This window comes from Sinocyclocheilus grahami, unplaced genomic scaffold (genome assembly GCF_001515645.1).
Source record: "Sinocyclocheilus grahami isolate Dianchi unplaced genomic scaffold, SAMN03320097.WGS_v1.1 scaffold149.1, whole genome shotgun sequence".
Taxonomy (NCBI): domain Eukaryota; kingdom Metazoa; phylum Chordata; class Actinopteri; order Cypriniformes; family Cyprinidae; genus Sinocyclocheilus; species Sinocyclocheilus grahami.
The window spans coordinates 280,539-308,083 of NW_015505328.1; the positions used below are offsets into that span (position 1 = coordinate 280,539).

The 27,545-nt window shown below is 36.3% G+C and overlaps 1 protein-coding gene across 1 annotated transcript in view; it reads right to left on the reverse strand.

Annotated features, from left to right (window-relative positions):
* csmd3b (CUB and Sushi multiple domains 3b) overlaps positions 1–27,545 on the reverse strand; it is a 441,168-nt gene that overhangs the window by 192,882 nt on the left and 220,741 nt on the right. The window contains exons 7-9 of the mRNA XM_016281251.1: positions 19,398–19,475; positions 11,765–11,852; positions 10,330–10,454 (exon numbers count right to left, since the gene is read on the reverse strand). Coding sequence (XP_016136737.1) covers positions 10,330–10,454; positions 11,765–11,852; positions 19,398–19,475 — 291 coding nt within the window. The remainder of the gene's footprint in view (positions 1–10,329; positions 10,455–11,764; positions 11,853–19,397; positions 19,476–27,545) is intronic.

A 27,545-nucleotide genomic window follows, 5' to 3' on the forward strand; every position in this document is an offset into this window, starting at 1 on the left:
TATTTTTGCCGCATTTATCATGGTTGATGTCAAAGTGACAGGGCTTTGATGAAAAGACAAGGAGGCATTATCTCCAACAGCAGCAGGTTTCACTATCGGCTCCTGACATCTTGATTGCTTTTGAAAATGAATAACTCATTATCTCAGGCAAGCGCAGGGGATCCGTGAGGCTCCTTCAGGCCCGAAAGCATACTTTTTCCTCTGAAAGTCATTCTCTCGTCAAGGGGCTCCTAATTAGAGAAGTATCCTGTGACAAGCCCTCTCCAGTCTGGCATCCGTAATAAACTTTAGCTTGAACTGATGAGGTGCTTGCGTGAATCACCTATCAACAGTCATAAGGGAGGAATACCAATAAACCTATGTGCAGCCAGTGAGAGCTGAGGGCAAAATGTGTGTGTGTGTGTGTATGTGTGAGTGTTTATTAATAATAACATATTATGAAGATTAGCAATTTGTAAATTAAAACCTCACGTTACAGATGTATCTTGTGACTTGCATGCATTACATGAACTGTATAACCCCCCCCAAAAAAACTAGATTTTATTTTGGACAGCAAGTGGTACATCAAGTACCACAATTGTTCATCATACAAAATTGAATCTCCATGGCTTCATGCTCTCGACAGCCAATAACTCACTACGCTAAAAACATTGTGGTTGGCACAAATCATATTTATCCCTGTTGAAAGCAATCTCTTGTTTAATGTAGTCTGAGTCACATTTTCTCATATTTTTCATGCCCCAGTTTAAAAAAAAGGGAATGTGTAAAAAATAATGCATGGTATTTTAAAAACATTTTTCCCTAGATTAAATAATTGGCTAATAAATAAAGCAAACGATTTTAAAAAAATTTAAATTCTTTACTTTTTAAATTAAAACACATACAGAATACCTTTTTTCAGCATATTAAATAAATAAACAAACCATAATAAACCTAATTTTTGTATTTAACAACTAAGCATTTAATAATTGTGCTAATAATCAAAATAACTGTGATTAATCTCCTGATTTCCAACTAGTCTTTAGAACAGAATGATATCATATTTACTGTACATAACAAATATCTCACATAGTATTTTTGTATTTACATTTCCATCTTAGGTATGCACGAATATACGGTTACTTCATTTTATTAATTGAATTTTATATTGTATCTTCCCAGCTGTCCATGACCCCATCAGAACACATTTCTGGGTCACGACCCACCAGTTGGGTTAATATTAAGCGGTCTGTTCTATTAAGGCTTTACAAACCTCCAAAAAAAGGAGGGGAATGCTAAGGGAGGATGTCAGGTGTCGGACCCAATAAATGGATAAACTAAAATTTATGATTAACTCAACGTACCCCCGGGATGTCGAAAAAAACAAACAAACATAGATCCAGGCAATTTTCTGCATGATTTCATGTAGCATCTTGTCAATTAATTTGTGCAGCCTGTAGCTTCAGGAACAAACCGGCACCCAAGTGACATGAAGGTAGTGATTTAGTCGAGAGCTAAAGGTTAGGGGCCCGCTGAGAGATAGTCGCACAAACTTCACATGTGTGGGAGAGAGACAAAGTTGGGGGCGTGGATTCATGCAGAAACACACTTCTCATCCATACTGAGAGGGTTCTGAATCTGGAGTGGGTAACATTGCAGGGGGATGGGGTTTTTGTAAGCCTGCGCAGTAGGTGGTCATGTTCTCTGAGCGTGCAGACTCCCAACGAAGAAGGCAGCTGTCCAGATAGCTGCAGGCACTCCTTAACACAAATCTGACACAGCTAGCAAGTTACTTGCGTATCACAGGATGATTTCTACCCTTGGCTACAAGTTATTTGTGGTTAAACAAACGCAACATCCTTCCATCTTACTCTTCTAAAGCACTGATTTATGAACAGATTTTTGTTCAATATCTAGTTTTATGTTCATTCAACAATTTAGTTGACAATCAATGTGCAAAATGTAGCAAACCAAGCAAATTTGACAAATAAAATCTTTGCTTTTTGTTGAGCAAATATTGGAGGAATAAAAGAATTCCAAGAGAAGCTATGCGGTAACAAGGAGTTTTTTTTTAAAAAATGGAGCGAGATCCCCAACAAATTTTCTCTAGACTTGATGCTTTTGATTATAGAACAAGTATCAATGGATATCAAGGAGACAGTATTGTGAGAATTTAAAAGAGATTAAACTGAAGAAATACAAACGTAACACTGAGGATTATGTCCGGAATGAGGTATATCCATGGGACCATGCCTCGACTACTAAAACCAGTGGTGTGAGTGACTATAATACTCATAAGCACAGATCAATTATCAAATTGGTGTGTTATCTAAAGGACTATCATTTGTTCCTACTAGTGGTGTGAATATGTTCGGCCTTAAAGTGGATCTGTTTAAATGCTATAGACAGTTAAAATTACGTTACTTCTTTTCTAAATCAGCTCCCTGTTCTTTACCTAAGACTCCGTTCAGACCTAGCAGTACCTCTCTGTCCGACTGTGTCCAATCACACGATTCATACTTTCTGTCGTGTGGTAGAACAAGATTCTGCATATTTTTAAACACGAATCATATGCATAATTTGTTGTTTAATGAGAGATCTGCTCTAAATGAACTTATGTCTGATCCGGATCTTATTATAAAACCTGCTGATAAAGGGGGTGCAATTGTGGTACAAGATACGTGTGAATATAAACAAGAGGTCCTTTCTCAATTACAAAATATGAGGTTCTATGTCAAACTACCTCATGATCCTACTAGAATTTATCAATCTGAAGTGGTGTCTTTTTTTAAACAATGCCAAAACTAATGGTTGGATATCACAATCAGAATTTGACTTTTTATATTGTAAGTATCCAATTATGCCCGTTTTCTATACTCTTTCGAAAATCCCCAAAAAGATTGGTTGATCCTCCTGGCCACTCTATAGTGGCACAAACTATAGATACAGTGGGTACGGAAAGTATTCAGACCCCCTTAAATTTTTCACTCTTTGTTATATTGCAGCCATCTCCTTTGTCTCAATATGTGGATTACTTTATTAAACCATTTGTGCAGAAATTACTTTCTTACATTAGAGATTCCACATATTTCATTAATAAGATCTCTGTGTTTGTACACCAACATTACTCATGAAAAGGGACTTAATGCCCAGAGGATATTATCTTGCGGAACGTGATGAGGCTTCGTTTCCACCTTCGGACTTCCTAGTCAAGATGGCCTCTTATGTTTTAAAATGCAACTATTTTAGTTTTGACAATGATTTTTACCTTCAAGTGAGCGGCACGGCGATGGGTTCGATTTTTGCCCCGAATTATGCAAACTTATTCATAGGCCATTTCGAGCAACAATCGTGACGTTAATCCATTTTATTCTCGTATAATGAAATGGTATAGGTATATCGATAATATTTTTTGTATTTCTGTATTCTGTGCCCATTTGTTTTTATGGCTTTAGACAGCACAAACCAATTGAGACGATGCTACATGAAATCAAAATACATTAATTATATAAGGGTAAAATGTTAATTATTAAGCAGCACAACTATTTTTTCAACATCAATAATAATGCTTGTAAATGGTGTATATAACATTTTTAAATCAATGTTTTTAATTAAAATCATTTGATTAAAATGCTAGCCCACATTTTGTCAACAAACATTTTCAGTACTAATTTGGTTGACAAGATAAACACTGCTCTCTGATGTGTTTTTCAGTCTTTTTGTTCTTTTTATTGGACAATAAATGACAGTACATGCTTCTACTGTTTGTTTTACCTTCTGTATCTCTCTCCCCATCATGTTATCTCATCTCATAATGTCTCTAAGTCCTTCCCACTTTTCTCTAGACGCGCGATTCTAAGAGCTACAACACTGATGCGGTGCACACAGAGTGTCCATAAACAATTCACAAGTCCATCCCTGCTGTTATTCCTGTCGCTAGGTCTCAGTGTTGTTGTACTGTTATTACATACTAGCGACAACGACTTATGGACAAGCTTGCGATTTAAGAGCTCAGGGAAGTGGTCCAGAAAGCTACATCAGTTCTCACAGTGACGTATATCTGCGCATGCTTGTGCCTTCCCTGACAGCTCAATTATGGCTTGCTAAATGAACGGCCTTGGCTTGGCTCTCTCGCCTGTAGCAAAGCAGCCAGAGAGAAATTATCTATAAAATTAAAGGACAGGATGAGCAAACAATTCATTACTTGGCCAACGATAGCCTGTCACTTTTTATCCCACCTTCACATAACAATGACAAGAACTCTTGCTTGCGTTAGACTGACGTTTATTACAATCAAAGCTAAATGTAAAGAGAAAAAGAGAGACAAAACTAAACTAAGGATATAAATTGTTCACATCTGAAAAAAAACCCCTCTACAAGCTTTATAGAAAGGTAAATTTAAGTAAAACCATATGAGCAAGAGTGCTGGCACAATTGCGCAATATTGTAATAGTTCAACATTGCAAGCAAGAAGTTAAAGGGACAGTTCACCCAAAAATTTAAATTTGATGTTCATCTGTTTACCCCCAGGGCATCCAAGATGTAGGTGACTTTGTTTCTTCAGTAGAACACATATGATGATTTTTAACTTTAACCGTTGCAGTCTATCAATCGTATAACTCATGGCAATGGTAACAAAATCTATGAGAGTAAAAAAAACATGCACAGACAAATCCAAATTGAACCCTGCGGCTCGTGACGACACATTGATGTCCTAAGACACGAAACGATTTGTTTGTGCCAGAAACCGAACAGTATTTATATCATTTTTTACCTCTAATACACCACTATGTCCAACTGTTTTTGGGCGCGCACACGGCATCCGGTGCGTGAGGTGTGTACGTGCTCTGGCGTAGTTTACGCAAGCGCCGGAAGTGATCTCTCACGCATATACGTCACTCATTGTTTACACAGTGCACAAAAATTGTAGGTACGACGGCTAATCAAAATGGTACTTACTTGCGCTTATCCGGATTGTTCAAACGGACTTAAAACTAAAAGATTACGTTCTCTCGTGCGAACTCATTCGGGAGTGGTGACTTTCCACGTATTACCAACTTCTGAGCCTGCTCGCCTGAAGTTATGGTTGATTGATCTTCGGCTGGATATCAACACATCCATTAACATAAACTACGCCAGAGCGCGTACACACCTCACGCACCGGATGCCGTGCACACGGCCAAAGACAGTTGGACATAGTGGTGTATTAGAGGTAAACATAACATTTTCATTTTTGGGTGAACTATCCCTTTAACATTTAGTAACTTACAATAGTACTATTAAATTTTAGACAATATTGTCAGTTATTCTGTCTATTTGTGGTCTGCCAACAAAAATGATCACTTTACTATCCCGTGCGGTCACTGGAGAGGTTTTGCGAATGGCAGTGAAGCGGTGCAACTGACACTGGTAGGTCACATGACAACATGACATGACGAATGTAGTATGAAGTAATTACTTATTAAAAATAAGTATCTGCTAAGAGTGTATGCAGTTTCAGACTTGTTTTGCTCCTGTTAATGAACAAATCATTTGTATGAATGACTCAGTGATTCATTGAGAAAGAAAAGTCACTTGGTTCCACTTCATCTCGTAACAATGTAACCACAGAAATAATCACTTAAAAATCCATACCATACACCACTCAGCCAAACAAACTCAAGGACCAGATAAACACTTTACCAGTTTCCTTCCTCTTGTACCTATTTTTCTACCTCTTTGGTTTAAAAGCACATTAACTTGACTGCCTACTGTGATTCTACCACTACCAAATCTTTTAATTCAAGAACACTGCCATTTTTCCGTAGGGAAAAAAATATATATATACGTATAATTCAGCTTTTAGTTCTAAGAATCAAGATAATTGCCCATTGCAACACATAAAACAGCCACCTTTATGTAGCCCTTGTATATCCAGCCATATTTGCTGTTTTACACTTCCTGACATTGAATCTGACCTCTGCAGGGAAAATGGGCCAAGTCAGCACCAAACATAAAGATTAGGGGACTCCAAGACATTGGAACAGGCTATTCTAAAAAAAAAAAAAAACAATCGCCACCCAGAATGATCAATTACATCATTAAACCTCGAACACTGTTTCACACCTTCATTTTCCTGCATGCTGGAGTCTTTAAGCCACAAAACTCATACTAAACTCATCCAAACAAACACAAACTCACATTAATAGTCCATCTCAGAAACAATACCACCTATATAAGGGCACCCGTTCTTCTACAACTAGACCAATTGCCTTTTCTAATTTCAAAAGGCAAGAATTACTGCACTTGACTCAATACACAATACAAGTTGTTCAATTATCTGTCTTTTTCTATCTGCAGATAAATAAACACAAAATGAACTGCTATGACAAACTGTAAATTGTAATATATCCCCTGTGATTTCCCTAGGTGGCCACTTGGCGTCGCACTCTCTAGTTTCTGCTCATAGAGGTCCATAACACATGCAGAGTATGTTAGCATTCGCTTTCAAATCAATGGCAGTTGCTTGGCTAGTGCAGAGCTCTCTGGAAGGTTCAAATCTGCCATCTTTGCTCACAGGCACTCTCTGTTCCAGACAGACGTTTTTGAGCCAATAGTCTGAGTAGTAAATGCCAATGTGACTACTCTGGAATTGGAGAAAAATGACGGCCTGACTGGCTGATGGCAGCACAAGAACATGCAAGCCCCCTTTCATTAGTGGCTATCCACAGCTGTGACTGAAAAGACGACGTTTTAAGAGAGACTGGTCACTGGGAAAAAGTCTACTGTAATTTAATTAAATACATAGGCAGGGCACATAGTAACATGACCATATGACAGAGTAATATCCCATGCTATTATATCCAGTTTAATATTTTACATCTAATTAAAAACATGCAAGATAAACTAAAACGTCAATAAAAGCCATTTATAAACCTTGTCGTTTAAAATAATTATAATTTTACATGCATAGTAATTCTGTAGCTTAACATAAGCCACTGCACAGGTCAAAACAATGCAGGCTAATACATGATAATATTCCGAAAAGGAAATTATGTAAATTACATTGCATGGAAACACATCATTTGTGCAGTTTTACAACGTTCCCACCCCTGCGCAACTGGGATTTAAAACTGGCTAGTCACTTCTTCTGGATAGCTGAACAATAAAAGACTGTGCAAGCTGCTAACAAACAGATTGGAGACTACAATGATAGCAAGATGCCCTTGTTTTAAATAAACACTAAAAACAGAGATGATAATTAACTTAATGCTACGGCTAAATGAATTCATATTGTGCTTGTTTAATTAATGATAAGTGTTTAAAATTAACAAGTAAAATAAGTAAAAAAACAGAACATCCAGTGATCCCTAAATGCTGACGAAAGTGTCCGTGTCACCCCACTTCATTTTGAGCTATAATTAAAGTGTCCTCCTGAATGATGGAGACAGTTCAATTCCTGTTTGCTTGCCCAGGGCAGCCAACTGACACTTAAAGCCATTAGGGCTGTGAAAAGCTAGAAGTCACTGCTGGCATGCAAATTCTGCTCTGAATTTTACTAGTTGCCATGGCAATACTATCAGATCCAGCAGAAAAAAAAGTTGATTAGCAAGCTTGTCACAAGACAACTGCAAACACTCCCGGAATTAATTAATATTACCCCTTCTAACCTACCCTTCTAGCAATAATTAATCCTACTAAGTATTTAGACCAAATATATCTTCACGATGGCTGACCCACATTCATAAGAGAGGCTGACAACCTATATAGAGACTGTGTAGGTTTAATCTTAAAAGGATAGTTCACCCAAAAATAATTTTCGCACCCTCACACCCGTATGGCTTAGTTTCTTCTCTGGAACTCAGAAGGAAATTTAAGTCAAATATTCAAGTTGCTCTTCTTTCATACAATTCAAGTGAATGGTGGCCAGGTTTAGCTGCTTAATGTGCATAAGTGCATATTTAAATATTGTGTGCAGAGATTTGTTTGATGTCAGCAATGCTAAACCCATAGGTTCTTACTTGTCACGTGACTGAAGTGAAACATGTCATATCAGAATATGCGTAACTGAGATTTGAGGGCAAAAAAAATTTTTTTTGCAACTCTAATTTCAGTCTGTGGCAAAGCTATACTGTCAGAAAAAAATATATTCAAAATGTATACCTTTTCACTGAGGCAGTACCCTTAAAGGGACAACTTTGTATCTTATCTATCCCTAAAAGGTGAATATTAGTACCTTAGAGCAGAGATGTTCACAAGTCTTTAACCTGGAATCTGAGTCAAGTCTGAAGACTTTATCGCTCGAGTCTGAGTCAAGTCTCGAGTCTTTGGTGTAGCGTCTGGACCAATCCAACACACTATATATTCTCTTTTTATATGACAAATACTCTGTAACCTCAGTTAACAAGCCATATGAGGACCCATGGACCCTTCCCCCCGGAATGCGTAACACCCCAGGAAGTCGAACAGGCTTCTTTGTTGCATGGCAACCAACGCTGATATCACTGGGTTTATTGGCCAAAAGTATGTAAAGCAGGGAAAATCCCTAAAATATATAATCTATGATCTGCTTTGTGTAAAAAAAAAGAAGAAGAGGTTTTAAGATGTAAGGTTAACATACATCCTGCCTGTTATTTGTAGGCTATTAATCCATTACCATGTTCAAAAAGTTTTTCTGTAATCAAATTCTATAATAAGAGTCTGATCTACCATGACACACAAGGAAATATGTGACACACATATTACACAACCATACAAATAAAGTATTTATTTATAATATAAGTCAGGGGTATTCAATTAAAGTTCCAAGAGGTGAGGCCTCTATATTTTCTTCCAAGCAGAGGTCCGGACAAAAAAATAATAATTTTTAATTTTTACATGTATTGTATTTTTACATCTAGACACATGTGAAGCCATGTGACAGAAAAAAAACTGTTTCTGTTCAGGGTTGTCCTCCTGAAATCTATACTCTTTTAATATTTTACTTAAAAGCATTATCTGCTAAAAACAATGTAGCTACAATAATCAAAACGTTCTCATCTCGAGCAGAAAAAAAGATAACTAGCAGTTTCAAAGTTTAAGTCCTATCCTAGCCATCTAACAACAATTTTCCAAATTATCATTACATGATTCTAATTAATAATACTAGATCAGAAAGTCACATCTGGTTAGAACAGTCAGAGTCATAGGCTATAGATAGATAAATAGATAGTAAGAAAAATAACTATATTTGCAGTATTGTTTTTTTTTTCCCTGCTGTGTTTTAGTGAAAGTAACCAATCATTTTGCTGCTTACAGTGTTTCTGTTCTGTTGTTAAAATAACCACGTCATCGCAGCTCTTAAACGCATCCGGAGTGAGAGAGAGAAAGTGCACGGAGCTGAAGGGCTTGAATAAAGTGCATTTAGCTTTAGATAAAAATACTAGAGGATATGTTATGTGATCAGCTCCGCTGTTTTGATGCGCTGCTCACATTAAATGGTGCTGCTGAATGCTGGGGTATGGATGCGGTCCGCCTTTTGAATATCAGTTGTATAAGTATTTAAGGATAAAAGACTCGAGTTGTTTTTAATATATTCCTTTTCCTCGAGTCGAGTCAAGTCTGGAGTCATTTCAGGTCAAGTCTGAAGTCTATAAAAATGTGACTCGAGTGCGACTCGAGTCCGAGTCACTAACTCGAGTGCCCATCTCTGCTTAAGAGTATTAATATGTACCCTTAAAGGGATTGTTCACTCAAAAATGAAAATTCTATCATCAATTACTCACCCTCACGTCATTCCAAACTGTCGTTCCAAGACCTTCTTTTATCTTCAGAACACAAATTGAGATACATTTTTTTTTTTAAATGTTTTGATTTAATCAAAAATATCTTATCTTTGTGTTCCGGAGATGAACAAAGGTATTACAGGTTTGGAACAGCATGAGGGCGAGTAATTAATGACAGAATTTTCATTTTTGGGTGAACTATCCCTTTAAGGTACTACTATGAACCTTTTAAAGGGTAAATAAGGTACTATGTCACTAGCTGTTGTACACCTAAAGGTACGATTTTTGCACATTTTTTTTCTGAGAGTGTATTGTGTGGCTTCATAAAAGTTGGAATACAGTGCACAAATCATATACGCCAATTTTATGATGCTTTATTTGGAACCTTTTAGAGCAGCCTCTGGTACTCATCCACTTTCATTGTATGGCAAAAAGCAGCGTGAACATTCTTGTAAACATCTCTTTTTACAGTACACGCAGTACACCACTTTAAACTGCAGGACTAGACCACCGATAACCACCGTCTAACATTAATCTGATTAACACTTCTTGAATTTAAACGGAAACATACACAGATATTCAGTGTGGTTGCAGGTAATAGACTCACCTCTACAAGCAGGTCTATGATCAGTCCATGCCGCGAACACCTCCGCCACTCTCTGACAAGTGATGCTTTTGGAGCCCTGGAGAACGTGGTCTTCATCACAGGTGAACTGGACTGTGGCACCAATACTGTAGGGATCAGGACCCATATGTGCGCGTGCACACACACAGGATGACAAACAAATCAGATCCAACACAAATCCATTAGGCACAACTGAATAATCAGGGTGAATGCCATATTTAATTTGATGCACATGGAAATGAGGCTTTTATAGCTAAAAGCACAGTTCAGTGGGTTATGTACCACGGTAGCAGTCATTCATGCAAGACGCCACAGAAAAATACTGTTCGTCTTTCCAAAAAATGTCAAATTTCAAATGAAATATGCCATCTACTCTCAGTTCTACGCAAGCACGCAACGCACGTACACAAAGAAGTTTGAGAGAAAAGTATTGCAGCATGCACAAGAGGGGGATAAATAAATGAAAGGATATCAAAAGAGTGTCTTATCCTCTTTGCTAGCGTACAATCAATACTGTGGTGCTTCTTGATACTTTTTAAAAGTCTAGTTTGAAGCTTCCTCCATTCCTTCAACCTGTGGTTGAGCAGAACTCAAGAAATCCACTCAGCAAGCACCGACACATTCACATTTTGACAATCCTACACCTTCATTTGAGGAAACCGCAAACAGTTCTTTTACAACATGTTGCACGATCTTATGTGTAAAACCCTCTGCTAACAAACATCAAACGCTCCCGCAGAATTCGCTGGGGTTTTATTGCAATCCTAAAGCCATGCTACACAAAAAGCTGAAATAACATCAGTCACACTTTGAATCGACTAGCCCTAATTAGCGGTAAAGCCATGCTCATATCGTCAGCTTCCCTGTGCAGTTGGTATTAGCATGACATTGGGAAAGTCTTGGAAGAGCCTGGTATGGAGAGCATGATTTATATGCTCTGGGAGTGCTAAACAGAGGACACTTCTAGAAGATATTCAGATGTTACAATATTAATGACAAGTATCCATGTAGAACCACTGTATCCATAATACAGGTTTCTTCTCTTCTTGGCAAATTGAATATGTAAGGAATGACTGTACATTATCCCAGTTATTACACAACTAATATTCCATACTGTATGTGGACATTAAATATTGACTTGAGATGAAATAATTTCACTTGTCTGCATATAATCTTAAAGCTTCTGCTAAAAAAAACAATCAGTACAGCAAGAAGACAAACACTGCAACAATATTACAGTATTTTGTCTGCATGTATGATGGCGAATATTAGGAAACATCAGAATGCTGCGACTGACCAACAAGAATGGAATTATTATCTAATGCTGGCTTTCTTGGTGGAGAATGCGGGAATAACGGTCACCGGGTACCTTGTCGCGAAGCCATTATCGGAACACACAGTACCTAAGGGTGATTACCTAAAGTCGTTGCCAATGCGCTTGCCGTTTTCAGGTTCCCCCGGGTCTGGACAGGAGTTGGAGGCCTGTTTGATTCCTCCTTCGTTTACTGCGAATTCAGAGCACAGTTTGCCGTTAGACACATACATACGGATAAATATCATATCCTCATGCAAGTCTCATGCAAACGGTTTCACAGAACTGCTGACACTAGAGGAGGTGGAATGTAAACGTGAACACAGACAAAGACACACAATGCACACATCCTCAAATGATCTAATTGATAACTTAACACATCCCCACAAATGTCTCTCAGCGCAGTTGTCGCTTTGTAAGAGTGTCACTACTTCATCGAAAGTGGTGTATCTGCTAAATCCCAGGCCGTATTAACAGCTTTTCATGCTAAATTGAGGGCACACTTTATTATCAGTCGCATTAATAGTAGATTAAAAAACCCTTGCAAAAACCCTTGTGCAGAACATATATGTATGTATATATATATATATATATATTCTCTAAAAAGGCTAAGACTAAAGATTAGAGTGGTTGGCATGGGCCATGTGACTAGTCTGAAGATGAGCAATTTTGATAACTTTCTATCTGGGGCCGAGAGGACCGTGTCACCTCTCATTTTCCAACTGAGTGAATATGACTTCAAATGCAGCCCTTTTCACACACACTTGTAGGTGTATAGTGTGATAAAATCAATGCACAATTAATATTGCATTAAACCATGCAGTTAAAATATGCTGATTACTACAAAGAGAGGTCTCAACATAATGCAGAAATACTCACTATCATCAGCATGCACACAAGCATAGCACTGTAAAATGAGAATGACTCCCTGTATTCAAGACACTCACTTTTTTATGCATCCTGAACTATTAAAGAAGCTCCAATGACTCTACAGTGCAAATGCAGAATTTTACACTTTTTAATTTTTTTGTACCATCTCAGTAGTTGTGCATATCACCGTGTTCTTAAGTGGATGCATTTGCATTTGTTCAACTGTCCCCAAAACTTTTGATTCTTAATAAGATAATCTGATGAGGAACAATGGCTTCCTCTAATTTCTGTTTACTGATTCAAACTTGCAAACACCTGCTGGATTTAAATGAAACTCAAGATGTCCTGTCTCTCCAGAAGTGTTATCTTGCCACAGGACGAGGAACTCTCTAAGACTGAAGGATGCCTACTGATGCTGTAATTTATTTGCACACGCTGTTTCTGTTGTTTTAGTGGCAATTTACTAAATTATGCAAATGTTGGGACAAAAAAGGTTTAATTTAAATACTCATGATGCAGTTCTAGTTTTTCTTTTGAAATATTGCGTGCTAAAGTTCTGCAACTGTTTTGTGAATATATCCCACAGGTCAAAGGCAATGACATACATTTAATGTCATACAAATGGACAGCACAAGATAAAGTGGAAAGACGAGAAAATACAGTATTACATTATTTACGATTTTTTTCGTTTTAAACATGCTCATTGAGTGACTGTGAGGAAAAAGAACAAGAAAAAGACAGGGAAAAACAAGTAGAGGAAGACAGACTGATACATTGTTCTTGATGTTTTTTGAAAATTAGCCCCATTTAAAGCGGCAATTCACATCAAAGCAGCTAGAACTTTAACTTAAACATGATGTACTTTTCTGCAAAGATTGTCAGTCACCTCAACCTGTTTTTCCTCCAAGTATCCATTTTCATGCTTTTTACAGGTTCAATCTGGCTTCTTCATTAACTATTAAAGGTTCTGGAAAGGTGCAATGGGAAAATGGAGCATATGCAAATGTCAAACCAATACAAAGGTTGATTTTGTCAAAGCATGGGTGAAACTGTGACTAACATCAAAAGCAACAGATTGTCAAAATGTGATTTTCCTGTATTTTGCAGAGCTTTGAACATTGAGATACTCAGCCCACACTGTGACTAAGTTAATTATCATTTATATTCATGCTATTAATCCATGCTTACTATTTCAAATCAACTCCCACTTTACCTGCCAATTGGCATGCAAGTTCATGGATTTTTATCAAGATTTTAGGTTAATATGTAAATTAACGTATAAGGATATTTTTTTTCTTCTAAAATGTAGTTTCAGATGGTATATAACGTCACACTACAAGACTTCCCAAAAGTATTTCATGTCAACTACGTTAACACTTTTATGTCTCTCTATAAAGTCCAAACATTTATTCTAAAATATTACATACACAGTGTCTTATATGGCGTAATTTATCCATTGATGCTTTCAAATTATTTTGTATTACTAAGGAACTAATAAAACATGGTGTCTCCAGCTGCTTGCTCTAAAAATTGGTTATTTAACTCAGGAATCAGGAAAAACAGCTTGACTTGCCAGAGTTGAAACTGAATGGAAAATTCCAGGATGTGATGAATGTGAATTCATATCGGTGGCGACAACAGCAAATAACAAAAACTACACATGAAAAAATTAACATGTTGTGATTTAAGACAGAAGAAAACAGACAGTTTCTGATGAATGTCTGTAATATGTGAGATTGGGTTAATATTATCACTCTATCTATCTCTCTGTCTATCCTTTCATTTCCTAATTCACCAGTCACCAGTCCAAACATCCATTCAAATAATGATTTGTCTCTGAAAATGGCCACAGACAAACAAATCAACCGTGAATGACAAGGAAAAAAAAGTTTGCATGTTTGATTCAAAATCAGCCTACATTGCGAAATATTCAATAACATGACTGAGTGTGGGAATACTGTGAATGTGTTAAAATCACACAAAAATGTGACATTGTTATATCTGCACACATGTGCAAGGTGTATTTACAGACATGCGTGGGATTTAGGTTACATTTTCTTGCTTGTGAAGCTAACAAACACTGTGATACTTTGAGCCCTTCAAGTGTACTGGATTTTACTCTGCTTGTATATGAAAACTGACACAACAGTAGATTTTCTTCTTATTCTGAAAAAAACAATTACATAAAAGCCTTCAGCTTTTTTTCAATCCTAGTCATCTTGTCTACTAAAGTTTCAATTTTGTGCTTCGACTTTAGACCACATTTTACTGTGTAATGAGGCATTCAGTGATATTGTCTTTGGAAGGGCTGACTGATATCTTGACCGTATACCTTTTGGAGAAAGCTTGATCAAATTTGGCCCTGCTTTTGGTTGCGAGCCAGTCCTGATTAAAACAAAAAAAGCCACTAAAATTGATTAAAATGCCCAAAATGCCTCTCAAGTCTTTGTAGCAAGACAACTCTCTCTCCTATCTCACCTCCCTTGTAAAATGCCTAATGATTTCCTCCATTTTCTTTTATTTTCAATGTCAATTAGTCATGATTTCTACAGAACCATTTATTCTCCTGATTGAATTTGTGACCAGTTATAGTCTGATGTAATTCCTCTACCTTCAGCTGAAACTATAACTGAACATAATGAACTCTCTGGTAACTGAAATGTGCCGAAAGTTAGTAAAAGCACATTTAAAATAGTCACACTAGATTTTTTTGTTATACTGTATTGTTTAGTTGACCTTTGTGATTAAGCCTTTCAGTCAGAATAATTATTATTATTCTTTTACATATTACAGCTGCAGTGTACTTTTAAAGCTACAGTACACTATTTTGAAAAAGCTTAACTGCGTATAAAAATGTACTGAAATACTAGTAAATAAAACTCAGGACAGTGATAGTTTGGTATTAACTAAACTAGTTACACCCCAACATTAGTCTCTTTTTCATGCACAAGTGCTGTTGCTAAGAAACGTGTTCTCTAATATTTCATACATCAAAACACATCCGCTTAAAAACAGCAGCATTTTGTTAAAGAAAATGGAGAAAACTAATAGGATCCAACTGGCCGTGTGAAAAAAACAAAACATGTTGAGGTCAGGGGACTGTCTTGGCATTTAACTTGCTGTTTTCATTTAATGGGCTCGGAGCTGAAGCATCATGTTGCAGTTTTCACCATCCATCAGCCTGGGAGAATTTAGGCCTTTCTGTGGAAGTTGAGGGTTATTTTAGCGCACTTATTTTTTTCCCCAAGTCCTCCTTTAGAATTATCCCTCTGCTATGTTTAGAAAAGTTGCCTTTTTTCTCACATTCAAGGCCAGTGGAGTATGAAACCCACAGGGCTTTTAGAGCTCAATCAACAGTCAGAGAAGCAGAACTCTCTGTGAGACCTGTTATTCTCATTCCTTCAAACTTACCCTCTGCCTCTCTTTCTCTGCATCCCTCTAATTCACACAGACAAATACATAGCCGCACAAACACTCTTGATGAAACACTCTCTTGACACTGTATCTCACACAACACATTCAAGCACAAAAACATTCATAAATTCAAAACACACACATCCCTAGCTAAACTGTCTTTACTCTGTGATAAGAACTGGCAGGTAAATAGAAAAACGACATTGTCAGAATCACATTCACTACCTTGCACAGTATAAAGTGTATTCTACATAATCTTATGAATAAGGAAGCTAATTCTGATCAAATATTTATGAGCATATCACATAGACATTTTTATTGTTAATTTATTCACATGTGGCCACTGCACAAACGAATCGCAAATAAAACATAGCTTTATATAAATACTCAATGCTTCATGCCCTTTCTTGGACCTCACCAACATGCATCAGGAAAAAATGGGGCGTTCAGGTGAACACATAAACAGGGCGAGCAAGCGAACAAGCTATTAAACATGCAGTCACATGCACTCACTTCCGCATGATCAATGTAGACATGTGCATTCATGATGTCATGCCAAATTATTGACAAAATGTGTTTCCATATAGCCAATAAAGAAATATACCAGCTGGTTTGACTGTAAAACAGATAAACCTGGTTCAAACTAGCACAATGTTAAAACCAATTATATGGGCCTTCATAATTCATCATTAAAACACTATAAAAATCAGCCTTAGACACATAAATATAAAAATAAATATTTAAAAAATAAACCTTCATAGAGTTTTGCAGTTTTGGTTTATTATTGAAAACGAATGTCTAATACCTGGGATATCTGACTTTAAATAAAGTTAGAAAACAGTTAAGCTGAGCTGTTTATAGGTCTGAAAGGTAAATTTACTCAAAGTATGATAATAATAATAATATTTAATTATAATTATTAGGACAGAACCCTAGAGAGCGGAACAGGCACACATTTTGTGCAACTACATGTATGATAGCACAGATTTTTTTTATTGAAATTTTTTGTATTCTGCATTTGAACACTTATGTGTTCACATAATCACAGTCTCTTGAAATATTGCTACCTAACTACAGAGAAAGCATAAAAGGTCAATGATTGCTCAGTCGACTGTAAACGTTACATCTTAATTCTATTAACTGCATGATGTCATGGAACACCAGCATTTATGAACACATTTTGTTCCTAACAGAAAATTCTTTACGCTTCAGTATCATTTGCTTTCTAACACTAGATTTTAAATGCAACAAGGCAAGTTGCATTAACAATGAAACAAGATGGACTCTCTTTTCAGAAGCACATGTTTAAAACATATTCCAAAAGCATTAGAGAGGAGTCACTAGCTGTTCTATTTGGCTTCTCTTGTCTCCACTTGACATGTAAGCAGTACAACTGAAGTCCAGAGTTCAATTTAAGGTCATTTTAATAGGGATCTATTAACAACACAGTGCCAGAAGCACTTTAAACCATTACACCCAGCACTATAAAGTCTAACAAAAGACCTCCAACCTGCAGGGGTTTTTGACAATACGCTATAAATATAAAGTATGTGAGTGGGTATCTTTAGTATAACAGTCCCATAGCCATATATTCAAAGCTAAACTGTACCGAAAGCAATTTTACGCATTTGTTTTTGCATATTCTTTGCCTTATGAGTCTAAAAAAGTAGCACTGTGCTAAACAGTGCTAAACCACATTTCTGCTAGCCTTACTCTACATCTAAAAGGCCACACTGCTTCAAATTCCCTCAATAGCTATAAAAGTAAAAAGCTAATTTCACACAGAATGGAAAAGGCCTGAAATTATAGAAGGGTTGCTTACAGTGCATTATTCACAACAATATGCAAGTTACAAGAAAAATAACATAATAGTGGATATTTCCCATGTTTGACAGCTGCAATCTAGCTTGATAACTTTCACAATGGTACTAGATCAGAACCGCATGGTGCAAACATTGCTCACTGTGTTGTGCTGTTGACGGACGGAGAGACTGCTGGTTTGGAAATGGCAAGGGAGATTGGTCATGCAAGCAATATCAGCAGATAACGATCCCCAAATAAAGCAATAAAAAAAGAACCTAAATCGAAAAAACATGGTACATTCTGACAACACAAATACATTCAAAGGAAAATAAGAAGAGCACAAGCAAACCAAAAAAAGTCAATTAAAACAAACATGACATTGTTGAAGATCATTGCAGGTGTTTAATATTTGGTCAGTGGGATACATGCTGTTGTAGTTTATCTCAAGCTGAAGTGACTGCATATCTACAGCTAATTTGCAATGCTGGACTGTCTTTCAGGGGGGAAAAAGTGTATTCTAACTATAGAACAAACTTTCCTTCTCCATTTTAAAGTGTATGTTGATACATTCATAATAAATGTAAGGGCAGGGGGTTTCAAACTGGTGTCCAGGGACCCCCAAAGGGCGTAAAAATGTAAATTCAATTAAATATAAGTATACTTTTCAGTACTTTCCATAATTGTCCATATTTCCCTTAAGTACAATATAAAACAAGCAACATAAAACAAAAAATATATTATTATTATAATTTATTATTATTATTTTTTTTAGAATTTCATGCTTATTATTTTTCTCACACAGTATAAATGGGTTTTTATGTAAAAAAATATCTGGCTTTTTATTCTATTTATTCCATACAATAATATATACCATTATATTTAGAGATTATTGGCCTAAAATGTTTAAAACCCCCTGTTTTAGGGATCTGAAAGAGCTATTAAAATCTGTAGGGCTGGCTCCATCTTAGTGCAACTGTTTCAATAATTGAACATATACTGAATTAACTAAGTAGTCATTGAAATAAAATGCCATGTTTCAGAGACATGTGAGTGCATGTCAGAACATTAAAGTGAAGAAACATGAATTTAAGTTTCATGTCACTGTCTTGTTTAATTAAATTACGTGATTCTGCTTAAGTGAACTATGCTCATACAGTATATGTCTGATGTCTGCTACATAACTCGCAAGGTTAAACATTTTCTGTACTTAAACAAATCCATAATTTCTAAACCTAACCTTATAGACCAAAGGCCATAAAACAAATCTTTGTTTCTGCAAGTAAAATGAAGAGCAGCTACGGCAAACTGGATGTTGATATAAAAATGATAGGAATTCACGGCGCATAAAAAGAGCGCAGATACGGCAAGCCACAAGGTCACTCCCTCATTGCGGTGTACAAATCACAATTTTACGGTAAACTGCCATTCATGCTTTTGAGGAAATAACTCTCAGTGGGGGGTTAAATTAAATCGTCTGGAAACTTCTGCTTGTGAGATATTCGTGGGAACTGAAATTCAGCCGTGATTTCGCAGATAAATGCTTATCAGCACAAGATGATCTTGCAATGATCTTACAGTCACTGTTTGCTGTAATCGACTCCAAACGAGTAACACTGATTTACCATAAAATAGTAACAAAGGGTAGACTCACAGATAGAAAACTTGTTGCTGTTGTCTTTGCCAGGGAATAATTTTACTCCTCTAGATTTGAAATCTACAGACCTTTTCACTAGTTAAAGGGGAAAAAATTAAACAAAAAAACATGAAATCAGGTGAAACAGGTTTTAAATAAACTTGTAAGCATTGAAAAATAAACCATCATCAAGCACATGAGAGAGAAGAGCAGAAAAGTATAGCAGTGTCAACAATTTCCAAAGTGCTCTGCAAACAGAAAATATGGGCATGTGTTGAATAAAAGGCAAGGGCATAAAATGAAAAAGTGAGGAAAAAAAAGATTAATAAAGGAGTGGAGGGACAGGACTTCTGTTCAGTTGTCAACCTTGACAAGGGGAAGATTTCAGCTTGCGCTGCATGTCTACACCATTCGATATGAAGCAGACTTTGTCTAATGCTTCTGTGAAGTATTTTGGACCACAAATGTCTGCCAAGGTATTCCTACGGGGGAAAAGTGGCTGTTTGACATGCATGCAGACAAATGGCACGGTCCTTAGGGCTAATCCAGACAAGCATGTAGCCCAGCATGTCAAAGGTCAAACAGAAGTCTTGTTGGGAATGCAGAAGCTCATAATAATAATAATAATGAAGTTGATGATAATATTAGCTAGTCCACTCTGAATATTTGTTAAAACATTGTGGAAAAAGCTTTTTTTGCATTAATGCCTCTTCTTCCCTTTGTGAATGGTGCATGACATTAAACAAGCTAACTAGTAAATGCATAATGAGTGCAAAGCAACGCAAACAATTCCTGGTCATCACATTAGATATGGGAAGACCGACCTGAAAATGAACCCTGGCTTTGCCATCAGATGCAGTGATGTGACAGTGACTAGAACTCGGTAACACGAAATGAGAAATTCCATAAAATGTGTTATATGAAATTAGTGTGATTTGCTGTCAGTAAATTAGTCTTCTGTCATATGTAATCATTTGGAGCTATAAGCAAACAACAGCCTTCATTTTATACTTTAAAACAGCATCTGCGATATTATTGGAAATGAGATTTATACATTTTCATAGAAAACAACTGTTACCTCCATAATAGAGCTGTACTTGTTTGTCTCTTTAACTGAAATGAATGTCACAGGGAAAAGAGAACATGTTGGGGCTCTAAACTTTGTGTAAATCTGAGATGTAGTATTACTGTACAGAGCCATGCAAATGCACATTCAACAATGGCTCTACTTCCTATAGAGATACAATACATTCCTAAATATTCAATTTTTGATCAAGAGGAGCCTAAATTTGACAGTTCAGGCAGCCTATGAATATGAATGAAATACGATGTTTGCCCACCCTTACATAATCTTTTACCAAACACTGTTCCAACATTTGTAACACAGCTAGAAAAGCAGTGATTTTATCCAAATTCTAAACACACGATACATCATCTAAGTCCAATGCCCATCAAATCCTCAAAAAATAAATAAATAAAACTGACTACATCCTAAATAATATTTGAAGTCTTATGTGTAAAAAGTCAGAAGTAGCAGATCAAAATCATGTATTAAACCCACTCTGGAGCAAAACTGACAAAATTACACATTTCTCTTGTTTCCTAAGATGCATCCTTATTTCAAAGTACACTTACAAAGAACATGAATTAATAACAATACATTCTGGGAACAATACATTTTAGACAATATTTGAGGCATAGTGTTGCTAGATATACAGAATATAATTGACTCAATCTGTATTTTTTGTTAAATCAAATCGCAGCTGCAGCAAAGCATTTACAACACAAGTAAACCAGGTCAACATTCCAGAGTGTTGAAAAGCAGTAATGCAAAGCCTGCATTCTTATTCAAGATTTGCATGTAACCTGTATAGTATTTGAGCTGTAAAGTCACCTAAACCACCATTTTAGAAGTGGTAATACTTTTAAGGTGGATGAGAGCAAGTTGAAATTATTTTCTGTGCTAATCAACATTATGCCAGAATTAAAATGTACAGACCCAGAGCATTACTTTAAAGTCACCCTTTAGTATTTCGAAGTTGACGTGTTTAAACAGTTTTTATAGATGGTCCCTTTTTTTTAACTTAACTGAATGCACCCCTGTATATCTGGAGGAAGCTGTTTAAGAATGATAGGTGATTATAACACACCTACAGTATCCAGCTGAAAATGGAATCATTCTATCAACTCCTAATGGAATCTCACTTTCATTACCGAGCACCCATTAACCACCCACTGGTTCAGCCCATCACCATAAATAAATAAAAACCAATGGAAAACTGATTTTGAAAAGCCTTCAACATGAACCTATTTAGCATTCATTTGAATATGCTATTGACATAGACACACCCAGATCCAAAGGTTTAGTAAATTATTCTGAAGATGGAAATTTGCTCTGGCACCTGTTTCTACTCAAAAGGTTTATGCTGAATAAATAATTTGACACGAGGCCTGCAAATGAGATGCTCTGCAAGTGACAACACATTAAAACTGAGGAAAGGACTGTTGACCTTAGTCAATGACATGACATTAAACCACTTTTAAAGGTACATTAAAGCACACTGAAATTACACATAATGCTAATTGCCATAATACTTCCTTTTTGCTTTTTTTTTTTTTTATAAGAAAACAAATCTAACCTTAAACTCCAGTCATAATCACAACTCTTTTAAGCTGTGGCACATCATCCCATTAACACTGGATGTTCTATCATTATAAACTTGAGTAGAAACACTCACATAAAATCGTAATACATTAATAAGAAATTTTGGCAGAAATGGGCTATACACCAGAATGATGTTGATGGCGCCACATTTCTGTTTTGAAAACGAAAGCCATTTTTCACCAGTTATTATCCCAAATTATGTTTCATCATGTCTTTCAATCACTTATGACACTTTAGACATCTCAAGTAATTTGCTTATCGCTTCTTGAGTATCGCAAATGGCACAAAATGTTGTACGCCATCCCATCAATAAAACTAAGATCAGACTATAAACATACCAGAAAACACATTAAAACACAAACTCATTCATTATAATTCCCAACCAACAGCCTGGATGCAACATCTGCAATCTGTATTGGCAAATGCACATATGTATGCTAAATACAGTATATTCTAATGCACTGTAAAAGAAGCTGTTCGGCATTCCTTCTACCCCAAATATGCATCTATATAGGCAATAAAGACCAAGCTTTCCGCAATTACTGTCTGTTACCTGTCCAACCAAACTTTCCTCAAATTCTTTATGGCACCGAACTGACATTTTACATCTATAATTAGTCATTTAACATTTGACAAAGGCATTTCAACACCTATTCGGGCTAAGAGCACTTTTCAAACACTAATTAATTTAAAAATCGAGCAGCTGTCAGCAGCTAATCAAGGTCAACATATTCATGGTTTCTTGGAAATGACTGCTTCACTGAGCTCCACAGGACGTGATGGGTACAAATCAAATCTTCAAATCCCCACTGCAAGGAACTCATCAACTCAAACCCAACTACTTGCGATGGGTTCGAAGATTTGCCATCACAAACATTTGTTTTTCTTGTTGCTGCAGACTCACACCTTCACCTGTTTGTTCTGTTAAAGTTAAGCGAAGATTTCAAAACACAATCAACAAGCTACAGCATCAAAACTCCAGGTGAAAGTGCTTTCAATCCACTTTGTCTTTCATTTTATATGTACATTGGCTCTTCCAGGTATCTTTGATGTGATCTCAGACATGTCCTTGCATTGCCACCTTATCTCTCTGCTGAGTCCCTTGGCAACCTATCCCCATGTCCATCTAGTCAAGGATAGATTCCAGTAATTGTTTTCCACCCTGGATGTCAGATTATTAGCTGGATCAAAGTCAAGCGTGGATCCTGTGCACAATCTGTTATCGGATAGGAAATAGTGATACTATCATATTTCTCTGCCATAAAACTGACCTTCACCTTCTTACTGTCAGGCATGTGAGGGCAACATTACATAACATCTCAGACTATACCAGCAACAGGGCCACACAGGTTTATCATAGTGTTCTTATGGTTTAATGCATATTACAATTCGTTGATCCACTTGATTGTGCTTTTCATTAAACAACTGTCTCTAATAAAACCGTTAAGATAAATGATGAACAGAGCAGAAGTATAATAATACTTGCAGAATACTTGCCACTTTCTGGCCATTACTTCATCTGAAAGCCTTCCTGAGTGAATTCTGACATAACTCTTGGATAAATCTCCTCTGCTGAGACCAAGCACGCTACACTTGTCTAGAAGTAATGGCAACACTGAGAGCCATTAGAGCTACGGATATATTTTTCTCCTGGGGACGTTTACCCTTTAAAGACTTCTATACCCCTAAGGACTCTTACAAAACCTCTGCATTATCAATGAATAGTGGATGGCATTTTCTTTAATGGAGACTTTCTTTTGTAGATTGAGGGTGGGGGTGTCTAATATCAGCTGTGGCCTTAGGACTTCAGGTCTTAATGACCTCTGCAAGCACAAAACTCAATCACAATAAAATGTATATTTCAGTTATTTTATTTACAGTTACTGAAGTCGTTCTAGTAAGCGAGAAGAAAACTGTAAATGACCTACGAGGTGAGATAAATACTGCTTATGTTCTAAAATTGAGCGGTTTGATGAGCCAATGTTGCTCAGGGGTAACTTTGCTTGTTATTTCAGCTTCTGTGAATAATCTATACAACAAAAATCCCTTCTATGTGCCCTTAGGCTGCTTATATACAGTGGGTACGGAAAGTATTCAGACCCCCTTAAATTTTTCACTCTTTGTTATATTGCAGTCATTTGTTAAAATCATTTAAGTTAATTTTTTTTCCTCAATGTACACACAGCACCCCATATTGACAGAAAAACACAGAATTGTTGACATTTTTGCAGATTTATTAAAAAAGAAAAACTGAAATATCATACAAATAAATTATTAGCCACTCTACAGTCAAAGCAAGTTTTTATTTCATATAATCAGATTTCCTGCTGTTCTTGTAAATGATTCTGTTCAGAGAACCTCTTCACGCTTATTTGGCTTGGTTATCAATTAGACTGCAATGTTCCTGTATCCAAAATAACTAGATAAAAAACAAAAAAGATTTTTTTTCCACTTAGCAACAGCTCACCAATTTTTAGAGCAAAAGTGAAAGTGAAATTCTGCTTTGAAAAATACAGATAGTGCTGTTTATTTGCATGGACTGTTAGCACTAGTTTTATCCACTGTATGTTTCAATGCAGAAGTAAACCATTTCCTGTGAATGTTTATGACTTACAATTCATTTGGTTTAGTTACAGGTAAACAAATAAAAGAATAGCAAAACAGTAAAACAATTTTGCACAACAACCTATGTGTTTATAATTATGACACTAAATTACAAGAATATCATAAAAAAATACTAATTTGCAACTAAAAATTAGTTTTTAAACATTTTCTGAAAACAAAAGTCAATGGACGTTTTCCTTCCACATCTCAAAAAAGTCAAGTTTCTTAAAACGTATAATGTTTGCCAAAAACTAAATATAGATAGCACACCTAAAACTGAAATTCAATTGAACTGAATTATCTACAAAAAAAGGATTGCACAGTCATTAAGATTTTTAACATTCACCTTTTTGAATTAAGTTTATTTTTTCTTATCCTTTTGACATTGTTTTTGCCCTTGTTTTAAAAATGAATTAAACAACAAATATACATAAAACAAGAAAATGTTGCCAATGAAGTAAAAAAAAAAACCTTAATTTGGATCTCTGACAATAAGTCTCAACGTCTTGTGCAATTTTGCTTCTTTTTAGTAATTTTTGTTAATTAATTAATTAATATATTTATTTTAATTAGTTAATTGCTGATTACAAATTAAAATGATTTTTCCAGTGTTGACTAAAAAACTATAAGCAGAATGAGTGCTCTCTTGCTTGTCCTGTACAGATGGTGATGGGCAGTTTGGCACTGAAATATTCAGTAAGAGGTTCTGAGATTCCACTCTGTTGCCTAAAATTCAGACAATGGTGTGTGTTTCTACTACATGTCAACTTGTTTTTGCCTAAAGCCCATGCAGGCACAGATCCAAAAGACAGCGAAGCCGGAGTTTGAGTCTGAAATCTATTATTTTAGACCTAACGTTGTTCAGTCAAGGCACTATGCTACAGTTTATGAAATACTGATAATGTGATATTCTTTATTTTATTATGTTGTTACGCCGATATGTCAACAACTTTGATCTCCATATTAGATTCATTTCATATTTCCAATTCTCCAATTCAAAGGCTACATTGCTCAAAAGATTATAACATAATGTTGGGCTTGTTTGACATTTAAGAGGACATTTGAAATGCCCAACTTAAGCAAAGCAGGCCGTAGATTAGGGCATTGTCTTCATTACAGACTGTTTGCTGGAGCTTCTGTAGCACTAATGGCATTAAGTTAAGGAAATTCTTGAGGAATCGTGTTTGACATAGACCTCGTAGAGTCCAGCCAAATAATTACTCCCTCAGGCGAACAGTGAATCCAGTACGAACATGCTTCCACAATCTTGCAACCAGTTTAAATGGATGGTGGCAGGAGTGACCATCAAAGGAAGACTTTATTAGATGTGGCATCCACTCCAGGGAAGGCATGACAGAGAACCTGTGGCCACATACGGATTTCAAGTTCTATTTCTAACTGACCTACTCTGAAAAGTGAGCAAGACGTGTTGCAAAGTGCTTGCTGTGTCATCAAAAGCAAGTTTGGTAGAAGAACTCCATTTGCACATTTGCAATTCTTATTGGCGTTATGAAAGCTGGCTCCCCTGGCCCTTTGCCAACATCTTTGCCCTAGTTTACATGACTTAACTTGGATTATTCTCCATTATCATGCTCACCTCTAAATGACTTAGGCTTGAAGGAGAAGTTTGTTTTGCGAATTTGACACCACTACCATCTGTACATGCAAGCTACCGTGTTTATTTAGTTGCTTTGGGGGTTGAATGATGTCTTACACTTAACACAATAAGGCATTTCATTCTTGCAAGATGCATTCACATTCTTAATGCAGACCGAAACAAGCTGCTGCTCCCTGAGTACCTGAGCAGAAGATAAAAAAAAAACACTTAAGAGAACCTTAAGGTGACAATAAGTTTTCTGTTATAACCATTTTCTTAAAGTCTAATTCACACTGTACTGACAGACATTCCAGACATGACAAATGCCAAGATGCTCATTCGCTGAAAAACAAGTGCGACCAATGCCAACAGAGGCAGGGGGGGGGGTTACACACTGACGGATATGTCTGTTGCCGTTGGTTGGTGTCTGTCTTTGCAGTGTAAACTGGTCTTAAGATGTTTCTTGCAATTAATTGGCCTTAAGAAGTTTCTTGCTATTAGAGTCAGCACATAAATTATTATTTAACATTTAACATTTATTTAAACAATTTAAGTCCTATCTTATCATATTACATGATATGCTAATTAATTAATAAAAATAATTGCCATTAATAGCACATATCAATATATGATAACAAACTCCCCAAATGAAGAGAATTATAGTGTCATGAATAGACAAGCACTGTGGCTTTAGTACAGGGTTGGGCAAAATTCAGAATCTAAGAACTGGCTCCCTTTCAATCCATGCGTAATTTGAATTAAAACGGCCACAACCCACAGGAAGTTGAAATGGAATTTGAATTAGAATGACAGGAAGAGGAATTTACTTCATTGTAATTCAGAGAAAGTCAACACAGGTAACGCATTCTGAGAAATTAAGGGCCAGATTTACTAACAGCTCGTGCAAGCACAAACCATCTTCTGGTGTTGAAATAGTACTGTCAGGATTGACTACAAACGTGCAATAAAGAATTAGCGCTAAAAAGGCGTGGACAGTTATTTTCGCATTCAACCTTATTGAATATGCATTTGTAGGAGTTTCCCTTAAATTTATGGGAGGAGAGTATTAAAATGAATCATGCAACGTGATTCAGATTTACTAACAGCTCGTGCAAGCACAAACCATCTTCTGGTGTTGAAATAGTACTGTCAGGATTGACTACAAACGTGCAATAAAGAATTAGCGCTAAAAAGGCGTGGACAGTTATTTTCGCGTTCAACCTTATTGAATATGCATTTGTAGGAGTTTCCCTTAAATTTATGGGAGGAGAGTATTAAAATGAATCATGCAACGTGATTT